This window comes from Pelmatolapia mariae, linkage group LG13 (assembly GCF_036321145.2).
Source record: "Pelmatolapia mariae isolate MD_Pm_ZW linkage group LG13, Pm_UMD_F_2, whole genome shotgun sequence".
Taxonomy (NCBI): domain Eukaryota; kingdom Metazoa; phylum Chordata; class Actinopteri; order Cichliformes; family Cichlidae; genus Pelmatolapia; species Pelmatolapia mariae.
In genome coordinates this window covers 11,796,208-11,816,157 of record NC_086238.1, presented here as the reverse complement: position 1 = coordinate 11,816,157, position 19,950 = coordinate 11,796,208, and the positions used below count along the sequence as shown (strand labels likewise).

General features: G+C 39.2%; 1 protein-coding gene across 4 annotated transcripts in view; it reads left to right on the top strand.

Annotated features, from left to right (window-relative positions):
* The window catches only part of LOC134639670 (Kv channel-interacting protein 2), a 104,251-nt gene that overhangs the window by 76,020 nt on the left and 8,281 nt on the right, over window positions 1–19,950 (top strand). The window contains exon 1 of one of the 4 annotated variants that reach the window (XM_063490995.1): window positions 4,449–5,062. The exons of 2 other annotated variants lie outside the window; for them this stretch is intronic. In XM_063490995.1, the coding sequence (XP_063347065.1) occupies window positions 4,957–5,062 (106 nt within the window). In that variant the 5' untranslated portion in view covers window positions 4,449–4,956. Of the gene's footprint in view, window positions 1–4,448; window positions 5,063–19,022; window positions 19,881–19,950 lie in introns of those variants that run through there. One more of the 4 variants, XM_063490994.1, reaches the window with a different exon arrangement.

Sequence of the window (19,950 nt, the reverse complement as noted above, 5' to 3'; positions counted from 1 at the left end):
ACCATACTTTATGTTTATCCTTGTATTTATATGTTAAAAAAAGTGGAAACAAAAAAAGTTTGCGTGTGTATTTTTTCTTAAGCATGTTAAGTCAAGCATTATTAATGCAGAGATCAATAGTAATGTATACATGATAGGGTCAGTACAGCAAAACACCTCCATAGAGCCCTTAAGAGCAATATAAGCATGTAGCCTGTCATAAATCTTCATTCCTTCAATCAATGTACCCCGAGGTGATCTGATCTCAAATGTCAGCTCACGCATCCATAACACTCCCCTGAGTCTTAAGTTTGACATATAGAAAGAATCCATAAAAACCGATGACACACGTCAGTAAATTTATTCGAGTCTATTAGAAAAGCCATAAACCTATCAGTACAAATGAGAACAACACTCTCCACAGTTTAGCGCCTATCAGTTGTCTAGCTTCCCCTCAGTGCTTATGTCTCACAGCATCTCTCACGGTATATTTAGCAGCAGAAGAAATTTGGAAAAATCAATAGTAGGCTGGGAAGTTTGTGATTTATTTTTAAACCTAAGTGATTCCAGTCCTCTCATAATATGGTTCATACCAGAAAAAGAGAGCAAATAAGGTTTGGCTTTTAAGGTCTCATTAGTCTGCGATGTCTCAGCAGGGAACACACAAAGTAACCTCAGGCACCATATACTTACCAGACTGTATGGAAATTAGTCTTTTTTTTAGCAAAGTCCTCCACATAACTCCCTCCCTACTATTTGTAGTTTTTACTATTTCATAAATGATATTCATTTATGAAATCATACCAGATACATATCTATAGTAGCGAACTAGAACCTGTATCATCTTATAGATTAATCTCTCTAACATTGTTGCAGATTGAACTAATTGCCTTTCAAATGGTTAGTGAAAAAAACAGTTATTGATAGAGATTTTTTTAACTATATGGATTAGTGAGTCATGCATGGAGTTTATTCTTGTTCATATCAAACCAGTTTCGTCCACTTTTATCATAATTTGAAGATGCATAAACATATGTAAACTACAGCGTGACAGAATATTTGTGGGATCTCTTATTTTCTTACCCATTTTAAGTTAATGGGCCATATGTGTACATACATAAAAGTTCTCAAAGACTTTCTTGAAGTTTTAATGTGACATTTATTTAGTTCATAAATTGAAAGTTGAAAATGTATCTACATTGTTTTAATACTAGCCTTTCAACTCTGCAGAGAGAGAAGAAGACTATTTTACTTCTGCATGGATCAGGCCTTTATTTCATAGTTTTACTGGGCTGTGAACACCATGCACAACATTTGGACAGCTCTTAAACTGAAGCGTGAGCATATCTAGATACTTTTTGGTTTAATACAGAAGTTTAATTGCAAAATGATCTCAATAAATGCAATTCACATACTGTAACATAAAGAAAGCAGTCACACATTACATGAAAAACATAAAAACAGCTATTTATAATTTATAATTCAGACACATTCAAGGGTATTTTCTATTCTAATGACCATTCATAAAATAGTGGCAAAACAGTTTATGCAGTATACAGTATTTGTATATGCTGTATTTGTAAGCTGTCAATGGCACTGTAGTGTGATAGAGCTCGAAGTCTAACTGTGTCTAATTTTGGAGCTCGGAGACCTGTTGCACCGAGTTTTTGAACTTAATGAGCTTTTTGATTGAGAGGGTCGTCCTTTCTTTTGAAATTAAAAGTCTTCGGAGTTGTAGATTTGATGAGAAATAGCAGAGAAAGTAGGGTAGGAGGATAGCGGAGGAGTAGAGGACACATCTGCGGGTCCAATTTTCTATGGTGACAGCCAGAATGAGGTGAAAAATCCTCCAGGAGGCGAGAGATGCTGGAGGGTAATAAAGAATAGATACCTCTTCCCTCTGCACTTCGCTACACAGAGGAATCTGACCTCAGTCACTCCTGCTCCTCAGTTTGTCCTTCCTTTGTACCCTCTTGTTCTGTTTCTGTCTTTTCTTACTTCTCATTACTTCCCCCTGCCACCACGTGTCTTGCAGCAGCCTGCCTCACTTCTTCCCATCTATCCCCTTGAATGGCAACTCTTCAACATATAAGTGGGTAGAGAAATCATTTTTAACCAACAAGTCGGGCTCAGGTTTCTTTCTCTCCCTCTCTCTGTCTCTGTTGTTAGTGACTGGTTTAATATTTCTCTGTTTACATTTACCATGTCTGCAATTAGAGCTCTGCTTCAATACAAATTGTATACACTGCTGCTGTAGAATTAAGAGAGAAAAAAACAGCTACGGTGGTGAAGCGTCTCTCGGCTTTGACACTGTTTATGTAAAAAGCGACATCAGCCAAGAATAGGTTTCCTGTGACCTTGTCTGAAATGTCCATGCTTGTGTGACCCACCATGTCCACGATGGCGCTGTTTATGTGACAGTAATGAGGTATGCCACTGCACTGCCCAGTTGAAAATGTAGCAACAGGAATGTCAAGAAAGAGAAACAAGAGCAGAAGTAAAAACAGACACTGCACATTTGTCAAGCTGCTGCTGTCTTTCCTCTCTCAACCCTTCCACTTTCCAAAGAAAGAGACAGAATGGGAAGAACAGTGGGACAATAAGACAGAGAGGCAACATACCGTTTCCCCCCAGCTCTGTTATTTTTGCAGCATAATGTGAAGCGATACCCTCCCTGGGAGTTATTCAGGGTGGGGCAGAATTTACTTAGATAGTGGGTAACAGTAACAGCCTGCACAGATTCAAGTTGATTCTTTAGGTATCCAAACGTGAGCTGATGACTGACAAACACTATGAATATTTTGGGGTGATGCAATTACCAAATCACAGCGCGAACCAGCCCTTATGAAAGAGGATATGTTTTTCTTTCTTTAAAAAAAAAAAGATCAAGAACTGATCTCAAATATTTGGCAGTAAGAGCTAATTAGTTTGCCAATTTTTTTTTATTACCGCACATTTATGATGTTTGTTTTTCATTCACTTTACACATTTTTCTGTCATAAATCCTCCACTGTGTGTGAAGCATTTGAACTACGCCATCAGTAATATAAGATTAACTTATGGATAACTCATGGTTGGTGACCACAAGTCAAAACAATTCTATAGAAAGACTTAACTCTATCAACAGATATAGATGTCAATATGGATATTTTGAAACAAAGGACAAGATTTTCATTACTGGAAGCTTTGTGGTTAGCTCATCTGGCCAAAGGACCAATGAGCTCATGCCATGCTGATTCATCTGTTGTCCATCCACAATTTACAAGAATCACTATTCCTGCTACAGTGGTGGCCATAATTTAAACACATTTACATTCCATGGTAACCTAGTGGGTCTGCACCTAAAATGTGCTCAAGGACAAGCTCACATTTGTCATTTTCAATTGATTTTAATCCTCATTAGTTTGTCAAATAAAGCCAACCTTATCTCTTTCTGGACTTCACACATTTACAGTAAACTCTGAAGTGTGGGAGATTGAGAGCTGGATGAGCAACTATGTCAATTGTTCTGATTTTAATTTCTAAACCACTTGTCATCTAAGTTCTACTGAAAAGTCATGTTCGAAAAGGGACCCTGTGTGGAGATTAAAGACAGGGAAGAATTAGCCAAAAGTGGGGAAACTGTAGCTATTGTCTGGTGATGATTTGACTTTTTATTATCTTTTTTAAACTTGTCTGCAGTTTGCAAACACTGAGCCGTGGATAGAACAGGAAGTCAAAGCCTAGATATCAAAATTGGCAAACTAACAAAATGGTCCCAGGTTGCAAAGATGCTAACATGATAACCAATGAAAAACATGTAGAGAAAGCCAAAGGTTTTCTTTCAACAATAGCAATAGCTAGCATATTTATAGCATGTCTACTATTTACCTGAGTACAGTTAAAGTCAAAGAAATAGCAGTAATCTAATGGGACGTTCTTGTAGAACTTTCTCAACCGCTTCTGCCATGTAGGCTAATTTTGTGCCATACGTAACATTTTTGTAAAGTACATAACATGCCCCTCAGCATGTACCTTGAATTATTACATTGACATTCTTCTCATAGAAGCATTAAGCATTTCTATACCAGAGCCAGAAATCTGAGCCCTTGTAGCTACACATTAAAAAAGTTAATGAGACATTCTATCGACCGACAGGAACAACGTCTGCAGAACAGATGCTGCAATCTCTACAGTGAAAACACACATTTGAGATGAATTAAGGTGAACATAAATATGTTTTTTTTCCATTACTTAAATCTGCTTTTAAACACTCTTTCCCAGTTACCAAGGAAACCACATTAGGCAAATCAATGAAGGTAATGTCGCTGGAGAGGGAGGGTATACCTCAACTCTCTCATCTCCCCCAAACAATTTGCCTCGCTGTGTGTGTGTGTGTGTGTGTGTGTGTATCTGTCTCTGTTTGTCTCTCTCCCTCTCATTTTCTATGCCATCTCCCTCTCATCCTCTCCTCCTCTCTTTATCTGCCGCCTCTCTCTCACTCACTCCCTCTTTCCCCCTCACAACACTTGCTTCCTGACAACCACTGCCAAAGGACTAGCAGGCGCAGCGCATCCCTAGATTCCATCACTCGGCAGGCAGGGGGGCCTGGAAGAAGAGGAGGAGAAGGGAGGGGGAAATGCCCCCTAAAAACTTTAGTTCAACAGTTGGGACGCTCTGGACTTCTGTGTGACAGCCTGTACCTTAAGTGGTTATGGCCTTCACCGGGGAATAAGAGATGTTGACTGAAGAAAGGTTCTGGGGGAGAGAAGAGAAACGCCCGTCAAGCCAAGCTATCAGCCGCTTATCGTTATAGTTGACCTCACTTTGTAAAATCCCTCTGAAGTTAGAACACTTTGGACTTCATCAAAGTGACTAAAAGTGAGGAAGACGGTGGAAGATAACTCTGCTGAGCTTAAAGTTGGACAAACTGCTCAGGCTGAGGACAGCTGGACAGGTTTACACGTCCTGACTTGGACATATGGGCGGCCTCTCAAGATGTTGAATCTGGACGGGTTAGAGGTGATTGCGGTGCTGCTGGTCATGGGTCTCTTCATCAAAGTCTTAGAGCAGTTTGGGATGTTCGAACCTGTCGGTGGGGAAGGTAATGCTTGTTTGTTTCTTTCAGAGTTTTGTCTATTAAAAATAATTATATAAACATAAACAAATTGAGTTCTCTGATATTAAATGATACTTGTTTGTACAAGTGAGCGCATGAACAGTTTAATCTGCACCACGCATTCCTTCTGGTTCTGAATGAGCTGCAGTCCTTTCCAAAGGTTTGGGTTACCAGTGCAACAGTGGGCTATGCAACACACTCTCTCATTTCCCAAACACACACACACACACACACACATACAGAGTAACTTTAGCCGCGTGTGTGTGTGGCCTCTCTCTGCCCCAGGGGTGTGTGCTTTTACCTTTTAATCGATATCACTATGGAAAGAGTGGGTCTGAGTGCAGTGTAGAGGCACTTGTCTCACTGAGGGAATGTCAGCCGTACTGTTTGTACTCTCATTAGCTTAAAACCTAAATGTATAGTTGGGTAAAGAAGGGAGATATGGAACATTTTCTTTGAACATTTTCAAGTCAGTGTGGTTTCTTGTTGGGTTTATTTGAGAAAGACAAACGTGAATCAGATCCGTCTTTCAGTAAACAAATTTTGGTGCTTTTCTGATCGCTGAATCATTTGTACCAAAGCAGTACTAAAGGTGTTTAACAGTTTAACAAAATGTAATATTTACTGAAAGATACATTTACAACACAAAATACAAAAGCACCTGCCTATTAGTGAAGAAAAAAAGGTCCATTTCTGCTCTGGCTCACCTCCAGGAGCTGTCACCACACACCAAGGCCCTGTTTGGCCTGTCTTATCAGGGTGACCTGTGTTTTGTCTCTCTCTCTCTCTCTCTCTCTCTCTCTCCCCCCCCCCCCCCCCCCCAATCCAGTTCCAATCTAGTTTACGTTGTTCACGCTTCCTTATCTTTCATCTGTTGGTGACAAGAGGACAGATGGGATTCGCATCCCTATTATCTGTTTTGTTTGCTTGCTTGTTTTTTCCTTTGCACATTGCCCACAGTGCTCTGTTCAGTTCAAGTAACTTTAGCACTCTAGCAAGATTTTCTTCTCAGCATTAGTACCAAAGAACCTCTACTCCACTTTTGAGTGCTTTAAATATTAAAACCTTCACAGATTAAAAGTTCTGGTGTATTATTCTGGATGCTACACTGGAGGAGACACTCTTCATCCCTGATGCACCAGCTGGACTGCACCCAGTAGTCAAGGTGTGCCAGCAGCTCTGTCATCTCAATAAAGTTCCTCTTGGAAACCTCTCATCTACACACAGCACTCTACATACCAAGCATGCACACAGACAGACACACACAGACAGACACAGTGGAGATCCCATTTATTCTTCCATTATACTTAGGACATCAGTCTTCTGCATATTTTGACCATGGTTTATGGAAAGTAGCCGCCTTAATAAATATGTGTGTGCGTGTGTGCCAACTCCCTTGTGAGTACTTTAGCTAATGAATTTTTTTAATGGAGGAACTTAGTCCAGATGGCAGAATGAATGCATCATTCAGACTATCTGTAGAATCACTGAAGAGTTTAGGTCCAAACCGTATATGAGCATGTGATATACCAGCTTCAGTCTCAGAGTATGGGTGCTATGTATGTTCATGCCAAATGCAACTTCCAGTACAGTTACATTACACAGCATGCACTGTGTCCACTGATCAAGTGTCCATTCCATTTAAACTCATTAGTACCTGTCTCCCTCAGGATTACCCCCTTGCTAAGCTACCAGTGGGGATTGAGAAAAATGAGATTATGAAATGATAGGTAAAAGTTATTTCTCCATTTTCCAAAACTGATATTTTATAAGAAAGAAGAAAAGAAATGAAATATTCATTGTGGTTCAAATTCTTTTTCTGCTCCCTCTTGCCAGACTCATTTTGCTGTACCCATACTGAGTCATCTTCTGGTGAGACAGAGCGAGACCAGTAAAATAAGGAGACTGTGTGACTCTCATTACTTTAATGAGCTGTGCTACTGACCCACTGGTGATTAAACGCATATACACAAACTAAATGCACATACTTTTGTGGAGAAAAGGAGAGGAAACTCTTTTGTTATCGAGGATGCATGCAGCATGCGTGAAGTGCACTCTGGTCGGGAAGTTTACAAGGTTCTGATAGATTTAAAGCTAATGGCTAATGGCTGGAGTGTGTTCTTTGGAAGTTTATGAGGTGGAAATTGAAGGGATGTGCTGGTCTGTGCTGGATGGCAGCATGCCTGAGAAGAGTTTTTATCAACACTGCAGTTTCCCCCACCTTCACCTTTTTCTTTGAGTAGAATGTGTTGACTTTAACTTATTCAAGAAACAAAAGAAATCTCTGTGTAAGTATTTACCTGTGATAAACATACGTTTATTTACTCTGACTAATATCCTACAATCAAGCTAAGGCCTACTGTTTGTGCTGTAATGTATTCACTCACTTCATGAATGAAAGGTGTGGCATCTTGCCACATGCTCCACAGCCTCGTTTAGCCTTTGATTTTCAAATAAATTTGCCTGGCACCGGGTTGGATGAGTTAGCGGGTGTCAGGGACACATTGAAGCGCTGCTTCATCACTTCTGCAAGGTCTTTGATACTTTAATGTCTCATATCAATTTATACCAGATTTAACAGTGGGATGTGAACCATATGTCAAACCAACCTGGAGATTGTCATTTTTACTTTTTAGTTTCACTATGGTTCAGTGAATATGTGATGATTTTTGAGGTGAGGCGCACACAATTGAGTAAGAATGTAAGGACTGTTTTGTTCAGAGTCCTGTGGTCGATCCAAGGGGAAATATCACAGCAGAGCTTCAATTTGGACAAAAGACTTAGAATAGACTTTAAATTTTGCAGTTGCTCTGTTAGCTGCATTGCTTAAAATCTTTTAAAACTCGTCATCATCCAGGTATTCACCTGCTCTGTGGAACTGACCATAACTGTTACAAAGCATAGCCTGAATAAAAAAATTCAGTGTTTTACATGTAAAGAAATAATTTGTAAGGGAACAGTAATTTCCTCACAACCATGGCTGCATCTTTATAGAGGGCAGTATCCAACAGCTTATATTATTGTTATTATTATTACTATTATTTCCATCCATCCATTTTCTTTTGCTTATCCTATTCAGGGTTGTAGGCCTATTATTATTATTATTATTAGTATTATTATTATTATTATTATTAACAACAACAACAACAACAACAACAACAACAACAATAATAATAATATTGAAATAGTATCTTTAGTGGTAGCAGTAATAGAAGTAATAGTGGTAACAGTATGGTTGCACTTTTATTGTTATTATTGTTGATAATTGAGCAATCAGGTGGAATGTTATTATATGGAAATAATGTAGAAAGTTATTACCAATTAAATACCAAAGTAATATGAAACAATAACCAAATAATATCTTGTATCAGCAATACTTATAACTGAGTAATATTACACCTAAATCTATGTGACTGGGTTACATAGAAAATAATGTGGAATGTAAAATAATATTGTGGAAACAATTTTAGTAAGAGTACAGTAATATATCCTGCTATCACTATTGCAAACTGCTACCAAAAAATTGTTACGTCTGTGCATTAACATTTTATAACCTGACTTTAAAGCAGTTGTGACCTCATTAAAATGAGGTTACATATAACAGTATTGGATATTATATTGCTGGAATTAATCCCACCTTCTGTCTCCAGCATTCTTTCACTGAAGATAACCATGTAAATATTATGTTTAGTACTGTGGCTTATTACCTGAAAGTATGTTTGGTAGTTTATAAGAAATACCATGTAAATTCCATGTAAAAATATAATTAAGCAAACATTGAGTAATGTTATAGTTATATAGAAATACGTGATAATGTATTCGTAATAACAAGCAACCAGGGCTGCAAAATGCAAAACTATACGTTTTCCCTAAATTTTATAGTAATATTTCTACAGCTGAAAACCTCAGACCAGACAACCATATCTGTATTTGTTAAATGTGAATGGCACTTCACTGTCACTACCAAACAGATACAAGAGTAAACTGCTCTGCTCTCATCATAAGACCTACAACTGGAAAAAACAAAAAGATTTTATACTTCAATATCCTGACCATATGAAAGTTTATATGCCTTTGTACTAATGTACTAATAAAAAAAATTAAGCAGGATATTATATTGTTACCAGTATGTTACTATGCACTTACGAATTGGTTTTGTTTAATAGGCCTTGATTTCCACATTATGTCACCCAGTTTCCTGCTTCTTATTGCTCAATTACATACATTTCAGTGCAATAAGATGGATGTGATAACAATAAAACATATACATTTACTAAATGTATAATTCTAAACTATATAATAATGGATAATCTATATAACATTCTATAGGTTTCTAACTCTGAATGGCCAGATATTTGTATGTGCATATTTTTCTCTGGTAAACACTATATCTTAGGTCCATTATAGAACAACATCCTCTTCCTGTCTACAGTGAGGCTCAGCAAATCATCTTTTTCATGCTTAAGAGGATATTTGGCCATTTGGCTAGGATCCTTGGTTGGTGTGTGTCTATTTGATGGAAAGGAAGTATGATGACAACATGAAGGAGATGGATAAGAGCAGGTAAAAAGCTTAGCGGTCAGTAGAAGACCTATTTGTGTCTAAGCACAAGCACGTATGTATGCACATGCGCGCGCGCACACGCACGCACGCACGCACACACACACACACAGGCTGCATTGTCTATTAGCTTACCTATCAACACAAGGGCAATTACAATGAGGGCAGATGGGTGTGTGTGTTTGTGTGTGTGTTTGCAGTCCATTCAGTCCATTAAGAGTAAGTTGTGTTGCTTCACACCCAGTATAAAGGTCTGTGGACACTAAAACCATCCGTATATTATATCAGACCAAAAGCACATTTAAAAATGTTATCCGAAAGTCATACATTTTGCAGCAGTGAATTGTTGAAAGACTTTTCATTGGGCTCTTTTGGAGAAATTTAAAACGATAGCAGTTAAGACACTTTATCAATGGTTTGGACAAGGATCATTCCGATTGTGGCAAACTTTATAAACTGCAATAAAAGTGCAACGAAGATCAAGGAGACTGTCCTTGTTGACCTTGTCTGAGCCTCTTTCTGTCTCTGCCCCTCTGATGGCTAGCCAGGAAGAAGATGAGAGCCTGGGACACGGGAGGATCAGACAGGGGATATTTAATACGCAACTCTCTCTGTTCCTCTGCATCCTTCCCTCACTCCATCTCTCTTTTTTTCTTCATTTTTTCTTCCTCCTCTCTGCTTTTGTCACTGTCTGTCTTCGTTCTCTGGCTCCCTATCCCCTGATTTCATTATGGCGGTTGTGTGTGTGTGTGTGTGTGTGTGTGTGTGTGTGTGTGTGTGTGTGTGTGTGTGTAAATGAGAGACTGTATTTGTATGGCAGGTGCTCTGTGAATAAAAGAACAGAAGTTGTTGACGTTCCGTTGCTCTTCCTCTGACACACGGCTGGAGAAAGATGATAACATTGAGAACAAACTAATGAATACACACACACACACACATACACACACACAAACCTAACCTTGAAAAAAAATCTGTCATTTTTTATAATTTGAAAGATTTGCATTAGCGCGGCTTAGCTTCATATCTGAAGACCATTTTCCGCTACGCAGCTTAACCCGTTAATGTTCGGCTGTGCTGTTTTCAAGATGAATTTGATTTTTCTGAGTTGCTTCAGCAGTTTCTCAGGCACAAAAGAAACCAGCAATATTTGATGAAATATTCACCCACCCAGCTGTAGCAGATCTGTCAGACAGACTAAACCTGGTAGCATTGTTTTGAATCAAAGTACAAAATGATGATCCTCTGTTGAGGTAGCTTGAGCCAGCTGATAAGCAGCAGCTGAATAGACTGTATCTTGCTTTATGGCAAGGATGTCAAACATAAGGCCTGGGGGCCAGAAATGGCCCAGCAAAGACTCCAATCCAGCCCAGTGGACATCTTTGAAAAATCTTATGGTGGCTATAAAATTTGTACTTTTAACTGTATTTTCATACATTTTAAAGCTTGCACTAGGGATAAAGACCTCCCCCATGGCCATTCATACTACACCAAACTAATGAAGTGAGAGCTAAACAATTAAATTATAGAAAAGTTCCTTTTTTTTAACCATTTACTCTAGAAATTTCAGTTTTCTTTCCAATGTGTCCACACTAAAATAAATAAATAAAATAAGAACTCACAAAAACTGAAAATGCACCAGGAAATGAATGGGAAATTGGATTTTCTACAGTCTGGCCCACTGAAGATCAAGATAGGCTGTATGTGGCCCACCTTAAAAGGAATTTGACATCCCTGCTCTTTGGTATAAGAACCCATATAGCAGGCGAACACAGGCACTGTTAAAATATAAGACATAGGTTTTTGAGATGGCAATGGTTATGCTGGGATAGAAGACAGTAAGCTGTGGTTATGGTAAGAACAATTACTCCTAAAACTACTTAATTAGGCTGCAGACATTACTTGTGGTAAAGCTGCACTTTCCTTTCATGTATTAGAATATAAGAGGTAACCATCAGGGCAAATGGTCGTGAATAATTCAGGTCTCAGCCACACATCTGTAAAGTTTTATTACTGTGTCTTGCTTGGTTTTGACCCCAATGGGCTGAATGTAAATTGGAGTAAAGACTGAAAGCGCTGCCCGATGGTGCAGCTCTCTATTTATTCTTCTCTTTTTAAAATTTTCTCTGGCCATGATTCTTACATTACAGTATTAACAAGGCCACAGAAACCTGGCAGCAGGATTGACGAGTATAAAACATTTGTGTTGGACAGACAGTGACTATTATTTACCCTGTCCTACAACAACAGAATAAGGCTACAGGCTGCTGTCGTTCTGTCATTGATTTAACTGCCAATTTGATCTTTATTCATGGCAGGATACCAGTAAGCATTTGGGATAACTTTCCTGTAAGTTGCTGCATGCTGGCTGAGCTTTCCTCAAAGTACATGTTTCACTGTCTTGTGTTCCAGCATAGTAATGTGCTGTTTGGCTGAGAAAGTAGTTGGTTTGCTCCGTAATATAGTTGCTGTGGCACTAATTTAAACTTAAGAGTTGTTTTAGTGGTCGTTTTAGAAACAAATCTTTCCACAGCTGAAACCAAACCTTCGGAGTGCTGAGATTCCAACCCTCTTAGCTGATAAAGTTTTTCCCCCCCTTTTTTTTCTGTTGTATCGACCCACAGGATGTTTTCCTGATTTGGCTCCTGGCAGGAAACAGCAGAGCAGAGGTTTTATGACTTGATAGAAATAGGTTTAGAGGATTGTTGTCAGCGATGCAAACCCAATTTAGATTGACTGCTTTACACCACTCACAAACACAGGATGCATTAGAAAAAGGCATGAAAGCTGAGTGTCAGAAGGTTCAAAGTACAACTTTAATGCTGTTTGGTCTGCTGCTGCTTTGATCTTAGACAATGCCATAATATCAACCGCAGATCTTGCAGGGAATGCGCGCTTGTGTGAGAGAGAGATGGCATTGGAAATCATTAATAGCTTGTGATCTTTCATTTCTCTCAAACTGCTCCCTGCAGCTGGATTAAATCAAGGCCAGTAACAAGGAAAGAGCATACCAAGAGTTGAACAGCATTGTTGACTGCTGTTTTGCTAGTTGCATGTCTTACCTTGCACTGCCCTCTACAGGTGTGCTGCTTAATAGCTTCAATCTAAAGTTTGTCAAAATTTAAAATGGTCAATTTTGTGCCTTAAAGACCTTAAACACATTTGATTTAATGAGCTGTAAACAGATCAGCTACATTTTTTTAACCTACACACGATAATTTAACAACTAAGACTAATGATATTCTTCCAGTAGTTTTTGGCACTTTCATCATGTATTTGTTAAATATAAACTGTAACAAATCTAGCTTTTCTGGTTGATCCTAACTTTAGTCCCTATCATTAAATGTCACACGAGTAAAAGAGAGAGACTCCTAAACTTAGCATTCGGATGCTGCTGATGTCTCCCAGAAACATAAATTAGTACGTCTCATTTCCTCCAAACAGACAACATTTTTGATCCGTCTGTGTCACCGGGTTGTGTGCACTTTCTAAAGAAAACTGTTCATTAGCTGGTCTCTGTAGTTTATACTGAAAGGACTCGGCTTCAGTAGAATCTGTTTTTGTCCCCCATCGCCGTATTAAAAATATCCTCAAAAGCTAATGATCTATGCAAATGGATCTCTTATTTCACTTATCTAATTGGAAACACACTAGCCAATTTTGAGCACCATTTGTCAATGACCTCCTCTGTGTCTCCTTCGCTGCACGCTTTCGCACACACATATTACACGCACCCTCCCCCCCTTGCACTCTCTTAGACATTTTAATCAGTTTTGAGAGGAATAATTGCCCAGGTAGACGTCTAAATATGGAGGTATTTCAATTACTTGGTGTGTCTGGCCTCGGGCAAACTATGCCTCACAGAGGCTAATCAAGTAAGACTGATTAACCCAACATTTTATTATAGTCTACGTGTGCACGCATGTGTGAGGGTGTCACCATTTATTGTAGATTAGAATTCTCCCAAGTAAATGTTTGTCATTATATCCCTCGGGATGCATTAGAGTTGCCACCTTCTCGTTTGTATGACACATAAACAATTTAGGCAAAAAAACAAACAAACCCAAAACCCTTTCATCTGTGATTTCTCAAACTGCCCTTTAAACACCTTGAGACGTGATGGATGGTTAAGATGGGGATAAAAAAAAGGAGCAGTATCTCAGATAACCACTACCCTGCTAATTATATCACACAGACTGTCAGATTCCAAGCAAACAGACACACTCTGTTGGACACCGACTGCAAAGACCTCAGCTGATTAAAAATGAAGTGACAATTATTGTATGAGGAGTTTAATCGGGATTTTGTTGTTTACCAAACTTTTAAATACAGAGAAGCTTCACAGTGTGACTGATTTGGAGATTAGTATGTTGTAAGTATATGTAAATCCAACTTTCCACCTCATCCTGAATATATTTAATATAAATAAAATAACCCCATCAAAGATAATATTGGCTCCTCTAGCTACTCTGTGACATGGACAGGTATCAAATTCTAGTCAAATTTGCATCCAGACATTCTCAAAGCATAACTCCTGGAGCATCGATACATGAGTAGCGGTGGTGGTGGTGGGAGTATCACTGACATGATGCGTTTAGGGGCCAGGGAATAGCAGCAGGCGAGTGAACTGTCAATCATTGCTTTCAGTCATTGGCCATCTGAGACACATTCAAACATTAAAGCCTCCTGAAAGCTTAGCAAAATGATTTTCAAAATCAGTACAAGCATTTCCCCGGGTCCAGCCCATTTAACCCCCTTCACTTCACCAAAGTAATTGATTCATCTTCTACGGTGACATGAAGCAGCTTCTCAGTTGAAAAATGATCGGGCCACCGAGCGTTGTGGGAGGATTAATGAATAGGCAATACAAGGACCCAAGGAGGAGTAATACGAAGAAGATGGAAGAAGTAGTCTAATTTTTAATTTTTTTTCTTGCTCTGAGCCTTTCCTAAAACCAGATTATTGTAATTACAGAGCATGAGTATCAACTGAAAAAGGAGCTGTGATTCAGGTGTTTATGTTGGACCCAAGAAAATGGTTTTGGAAGATGAAATCTCTTCCGAAATTTACTAGAGTGGAGGCAGTGTCAACCTGAAAGTGAAAATTCATTAAAATTAACAGTTTGCTTCATTTCCAGCCATTGTAGTTGCAGCTTGTTAGATAAGTTGTGAAAGCCATTCTGTTTTAAGCCGCAGTAATGGCCTGGCTCGAGAGATGGCAGCGTCAGTTGGTAATTGGTCGCTAAGGGCCGTCATTGACAAGAAACAATTGCAGTGTCTCCTGGCATTGTCATGTAAAGTGTGAATTTGTCATTTAAATGTACTTTAAAAGTTTAAAACTAAAAAAGATTCACAGAGAAGTCTTATTTGTTTGTTGCCGTTGCTGTTAGTTGGTTCTGTTTGCTTACGTTTTATTTTCTTTTGAAATCACTCATCAATCACTCAGCCCAGTTGGTTTTACTTCTGCTCTTTAATTAGATTTTTTCCCAGTTTTTCAGCAGCAATAATCAAATCAGCATTTCTTCATATCAAAAGCTCTCAGTTTTAAAATTATCTGCTGGTTTCCTGCATTTGAGTCCTCTCATCTTTTGCCTGGCTTAGTAAATGCAAACTCCTGTTTGAGTTCTGCATAACTTTTATTATAAAAGCATAATCATTTTTTTTTCTGCGCTACATGAAAACATATAATGTGAAAAGCTGTTGAAACAAAGGATGTGCTGCATTCATTTCAGATGTCTACAAAAAACCTCACTTCTCAACCAAATTTAGCCCGCTCTGATTTTACAGTTACCTGGATGTCTAGACATATTTTGACTTACAAGTCACCAAATCAGTGCGTACGGGGATACAAACAGTGCAACAGTGAAGCAAGCTAAACTTTGTTACCATTATTAGAAGCAACTGCAACAGTAAGATCAAAAGTCAGTGCCTTAGAATATTCCTGGACTCACAGAGCCGTCATGTTTGAACAAATATTGAGGAGAGAAGCAACGTCTTGGTATATGACAGGGATAATAATGCTTTAGGTAAGAGATAATGACAGATAGGTATGACCAGCCTTGATCTGTAGCACTTTTATCCTTGATTTGATTCTGACTGTATTTGGGAGTTTGGCCTGAATATATCACAGTATTTAGAAAGTTATGTTGCGTATTCTATTTAAGTTAATACACTCACTAGCCCCTTCATTACCTAAACATTACTAGCACTGAGCTGGATCCCCATTTGTCGTAATAACTGCTCTAATTCTTCATGGCATAGATTCAGTAAGGTGCTGCAAACATGCCTCAGAGATTCTGTTCCTAATGGCATGACAGCATCACACAGTTGCTGCAGATTTAACGACTGCACGTCCATGTTGTGAATCTCCCATTCATCACATCCCAGAGATGATCTGTTGGATGGAGATCTGGTGACTGTGGAGGTCATATGAGTCCAGTGAACTCACTGTCATGTTCAAGAAACCAGTTTGAGATGATTTGAACTTCCTGACTGCTGCAGCACCTATTAGGAGATGGGTACACTGTGGCTATAAAGGGTTGTCAGCGGCAATACTCAGGTAGGGAATTATGTTGCAACTAAGGTACCCAAAGTGTGGCAAGAAGATATCCCTCACATCATTACACCAGCAGCAGCAGCCTGTACCATTAATACAAGGCAGGCTGGATTTATGCTTTCTTGTTGTTTACACCAAATTTTGATCCAACCATCTGAATGTTACAGCAGAAACCAAGAGTCACCACATGACGATGTTTTTCCAGCCATCTGTTGTCCAATTTTGATGAGTCTCAGTTTTTTGTTCTTAGCTGACAATAGTAGTACGTGGTGTAGTCTTCTGCTGCTGTAGCCCATCTACTTTAAGGTTCAATGTGTTAAGTCTTCAGAGATGCTCTTCTGCATTCTCTCTCACTCTTCTGCTTTCCTTGGTTGTAACAAATGGTTATTTGAGTTACTTTACCTTCCTGTCAGCTTGAAGCAGTCTGGTCATTTTCCTCTAACCTCTGGTATCGACATGGCATTTGTAGATATCTACTCTTTTTTTTTTAGACAATTCTGTCTAAACTAGCATTTCAAACATAAGGCCTGTGGGCAAGAATTGGCCTGGCAACGACTCCCACTGGACGGCTTTGGAAAATATGAAAGCGGGCATACATTTTTTAACTTTATTTTTTAGACATTTTACAGCTTTTCCTGCTGATTTTCTCCCAATTTACACATTTATGATGTAGAAAAACTGAGATGTGCTGTTAAGATTGCCCTTCTTTATCTTATATTAAGATATCTCAGGGATTAAATGTGTAGGTGAAGACTGAAAGGTGAGTTTCAATCATCACCACCCCACTTAAGATCACAGTGGGCTATATGTGCCCTTCAGTGTAAAATGAGTGTGACATCCCTGCTGTAAACCCTAGAGGTGTTTGTGTGGTAAAATTCCAGTACACAGCTCAGATCAGCCCATCTGGAACCAATAACAATGCCACGTTCAAAGTCAGTTAAATCTTCCTCATTCCGATGGCCAGTTTGAACTTCAGCAGGTCGTCTTGACCATATCTATGTGCCTAAATGCGCTGAATTGCTATCATGTCACTGGCTGATCAGATATTTCCATTTTAAAGTAGTTGAACAGATGCATCTAATGACGTATCCAGTGAGCGTACAATGCGTTATGTAGATTATTTATAGAACAGCACCTGTGAAGACATTTATTTTAATGAACACTTGTTCCTTACTTGACATCACAAATTAAATGTCTGCTTTAGAATAATGGAAACATTAGTTGACAGTGATTGCCCAGTTTCTGACACTGAACATGAACTCGGTTGCCTTTTTGTATAGCACTGGTGAATGGATTAGTGAGTAGATGACATTACTTTCCCAAAACACTTGCCTGCCTTGGCAAAGAAACGCAAGTTACCAACTCTGTACTTTAACTGTCATTTGAAATCTTCCTGTCTCCTACATTGCAGAGTGGAAAGAAGAAGTTATTTTAAATAATTTATCAGTTTTTTCAAACTTCATCATCAAACAAAAATGTAAAAAAAAAAAAAAAAAAAAAGATTAATACATAAACTTTGCTTTTCTTCTTTCTTTCTGCAACAGTGTGTTTAAAGCGAAATCACAATGAACTTGGCAAAGGCACAGTCTGCACAAATGCAGTATGCAAACAGGACTCAAAATGTTTGCCAAAGAGCCCTTGTGCACCTGACTGTTTGACAGTGGGATAGCCCTAAGGCCTCACAGATTTAGCTGTAACGAACTTCAAAGTCTGCAAGTCTTTGAGTGTGGACATTGAGATTGGGTTCACGGTATCACAAGACCATTGTTCTCATCCCGTTTCCTATAAAAACTTAATATTTCTTCCTTCCTAGCCATGACCATTAGCCTTCTATATCTGTAAGCAGTTATTGTATTTAAATATATATTGCACTTTTCCTCTTAACATCTGAACCATGTAGCAGTTTAGAAAACAATTTTTTTTACAGCAGTTATTTGTTACTGAAATAAGAAAACAAATAATAATGTTGCCCTGCTGACAGGAGCTGTTTATTAGAAAATGTAGAAATGCATTGTTGTGGAACAAGATTATGAATTACATATTTTGTCATTTCATTTGGAGGACTTTTTGCAATTCTTATGCCTCAGTACGTCGTTCTTGTTACCACCACTCACAGTAATCAGTTGTAGGTGTTACTTAATTCCAGGTTTAGCAGTACAGACAGTCAATTTTTGCACTGACAAACGAAGAAAATGACTTTAGTGTGGATTGGCCGCATCTTGCCAATAACAGATCCACTTATAGTAATAAGGTCATGACTGGATCCAATATCAGTTCAGCTGGGATATCTCAATTCCACTTAGAAATATAATTTCCTTGATCATGTATCCCTTATACACTGTGCTTTAGAGGGCTCATAACATTATTACCTGTTGTACTCACTCATGCCTTGTGCACCTTGTTGAAAGGTTAAGTGTCTAAATCAGTTTCCTATCCACTCTGGTACATTAAATCCATTATTTTCTAGGGGGAGGGTGTTGTTTTTTGTTTTTTTCTAGTTCCCGTTCAATGTGCCTGTCTGTACTTGGATGTCAGTGTGGCAGATGTGACAGCAATAGATCTCATCCCAGCTGAAATGTTCCACGCTGCGCTGGAGTTCAAATGCAATATTTGATAGCCAGATTTCACCTCCAGGCTGTGTGTTTGTGTGTTGACTTTATACTCAGGGGAGATTGTCACATCTGTGAGTTTGTCCACAGTCGTTGCTGGGTCAGATGCTTTGCCACTCTGTCGTCACAGTTTTTCCCCTCCCTTATGTTAAGTCTTTTCCTGCTTCTTCTCCGCCTAAATTTATCCTTCCATTTCCCATAGCTGCCTCTTTTGGAGTGATTATTTGTTTTGGGTTTTTTTTTGCATTTGCTGTTCTCATCGTTGTTTGTCTTTGACCATTCCTTCTCATCCCTCCTTTCCCTTCTTCTCTTCCCGTCTCATCTCTCCATTCATTCTTCTCATCTGTCTCTCGCATGTCTCCCCCTCTCTGTTTCCCCTCTTTACCTACAAGTAGTACTACTCTATCCTTCCCCCCGCCTCCATTTCTCATCCCCCTCTTTCCTCCCTTCACTTCCATCACTGACCCAATTAAGCATGGGGAGGGACACAGCAGTAGGAGAGTGACGGAGGTAAGGCAAGAAAGAGAGGGAGGACAGGCAGAAAGAACAGAGAGTTTGAGTCAGCAGCAAGAAAACCAGAGAGAGTCAGAAAACAATTGCCACCAACCTGCCAGGACATACACAGTGCATTGTCCGAAGTTCACCTGGAACTTAAACCACCTTTGACAGCCTCAGAGGAGGTGGGGGTGGAGTAGCAAGTCGAAATTCCTGCTGCCACGCACTTACCACTCTCGAAGAAGAAACGAGGAGAATAACAATCTACCTTCAGTGAAGACAGCGGGTGGGGAGCTGCGCGGAGTTAGGATGGCCGAACGCCGGGATATAGCTGGAGACTGAGAGGAGGGACTGAAGACAAAGACATTACATTCTGGGCTGGAAACTGAGGGGGGGGCACGGTTGCCCCTAGGCAAGAGAAAGATTTCTGGTGATAGGAAAAAAGGGAGAGGAAGGGGGAAGGATGCATCTGTTCTTCCAAGACAAGTGGGAGGTGGAGGGGCTGCAGACTGTGGGTATCCTCCTGGTGGTCTGCAGTTCCCTCAAACTGATGCACTTTCTGGGGCTCATCGACATTTCTATGACAGGTAAGAGAAATTATTCAAAAGAAAAAAAGAGGCACGGAAAGGGTTAAATTGATAAATATAGTCAGGGGAC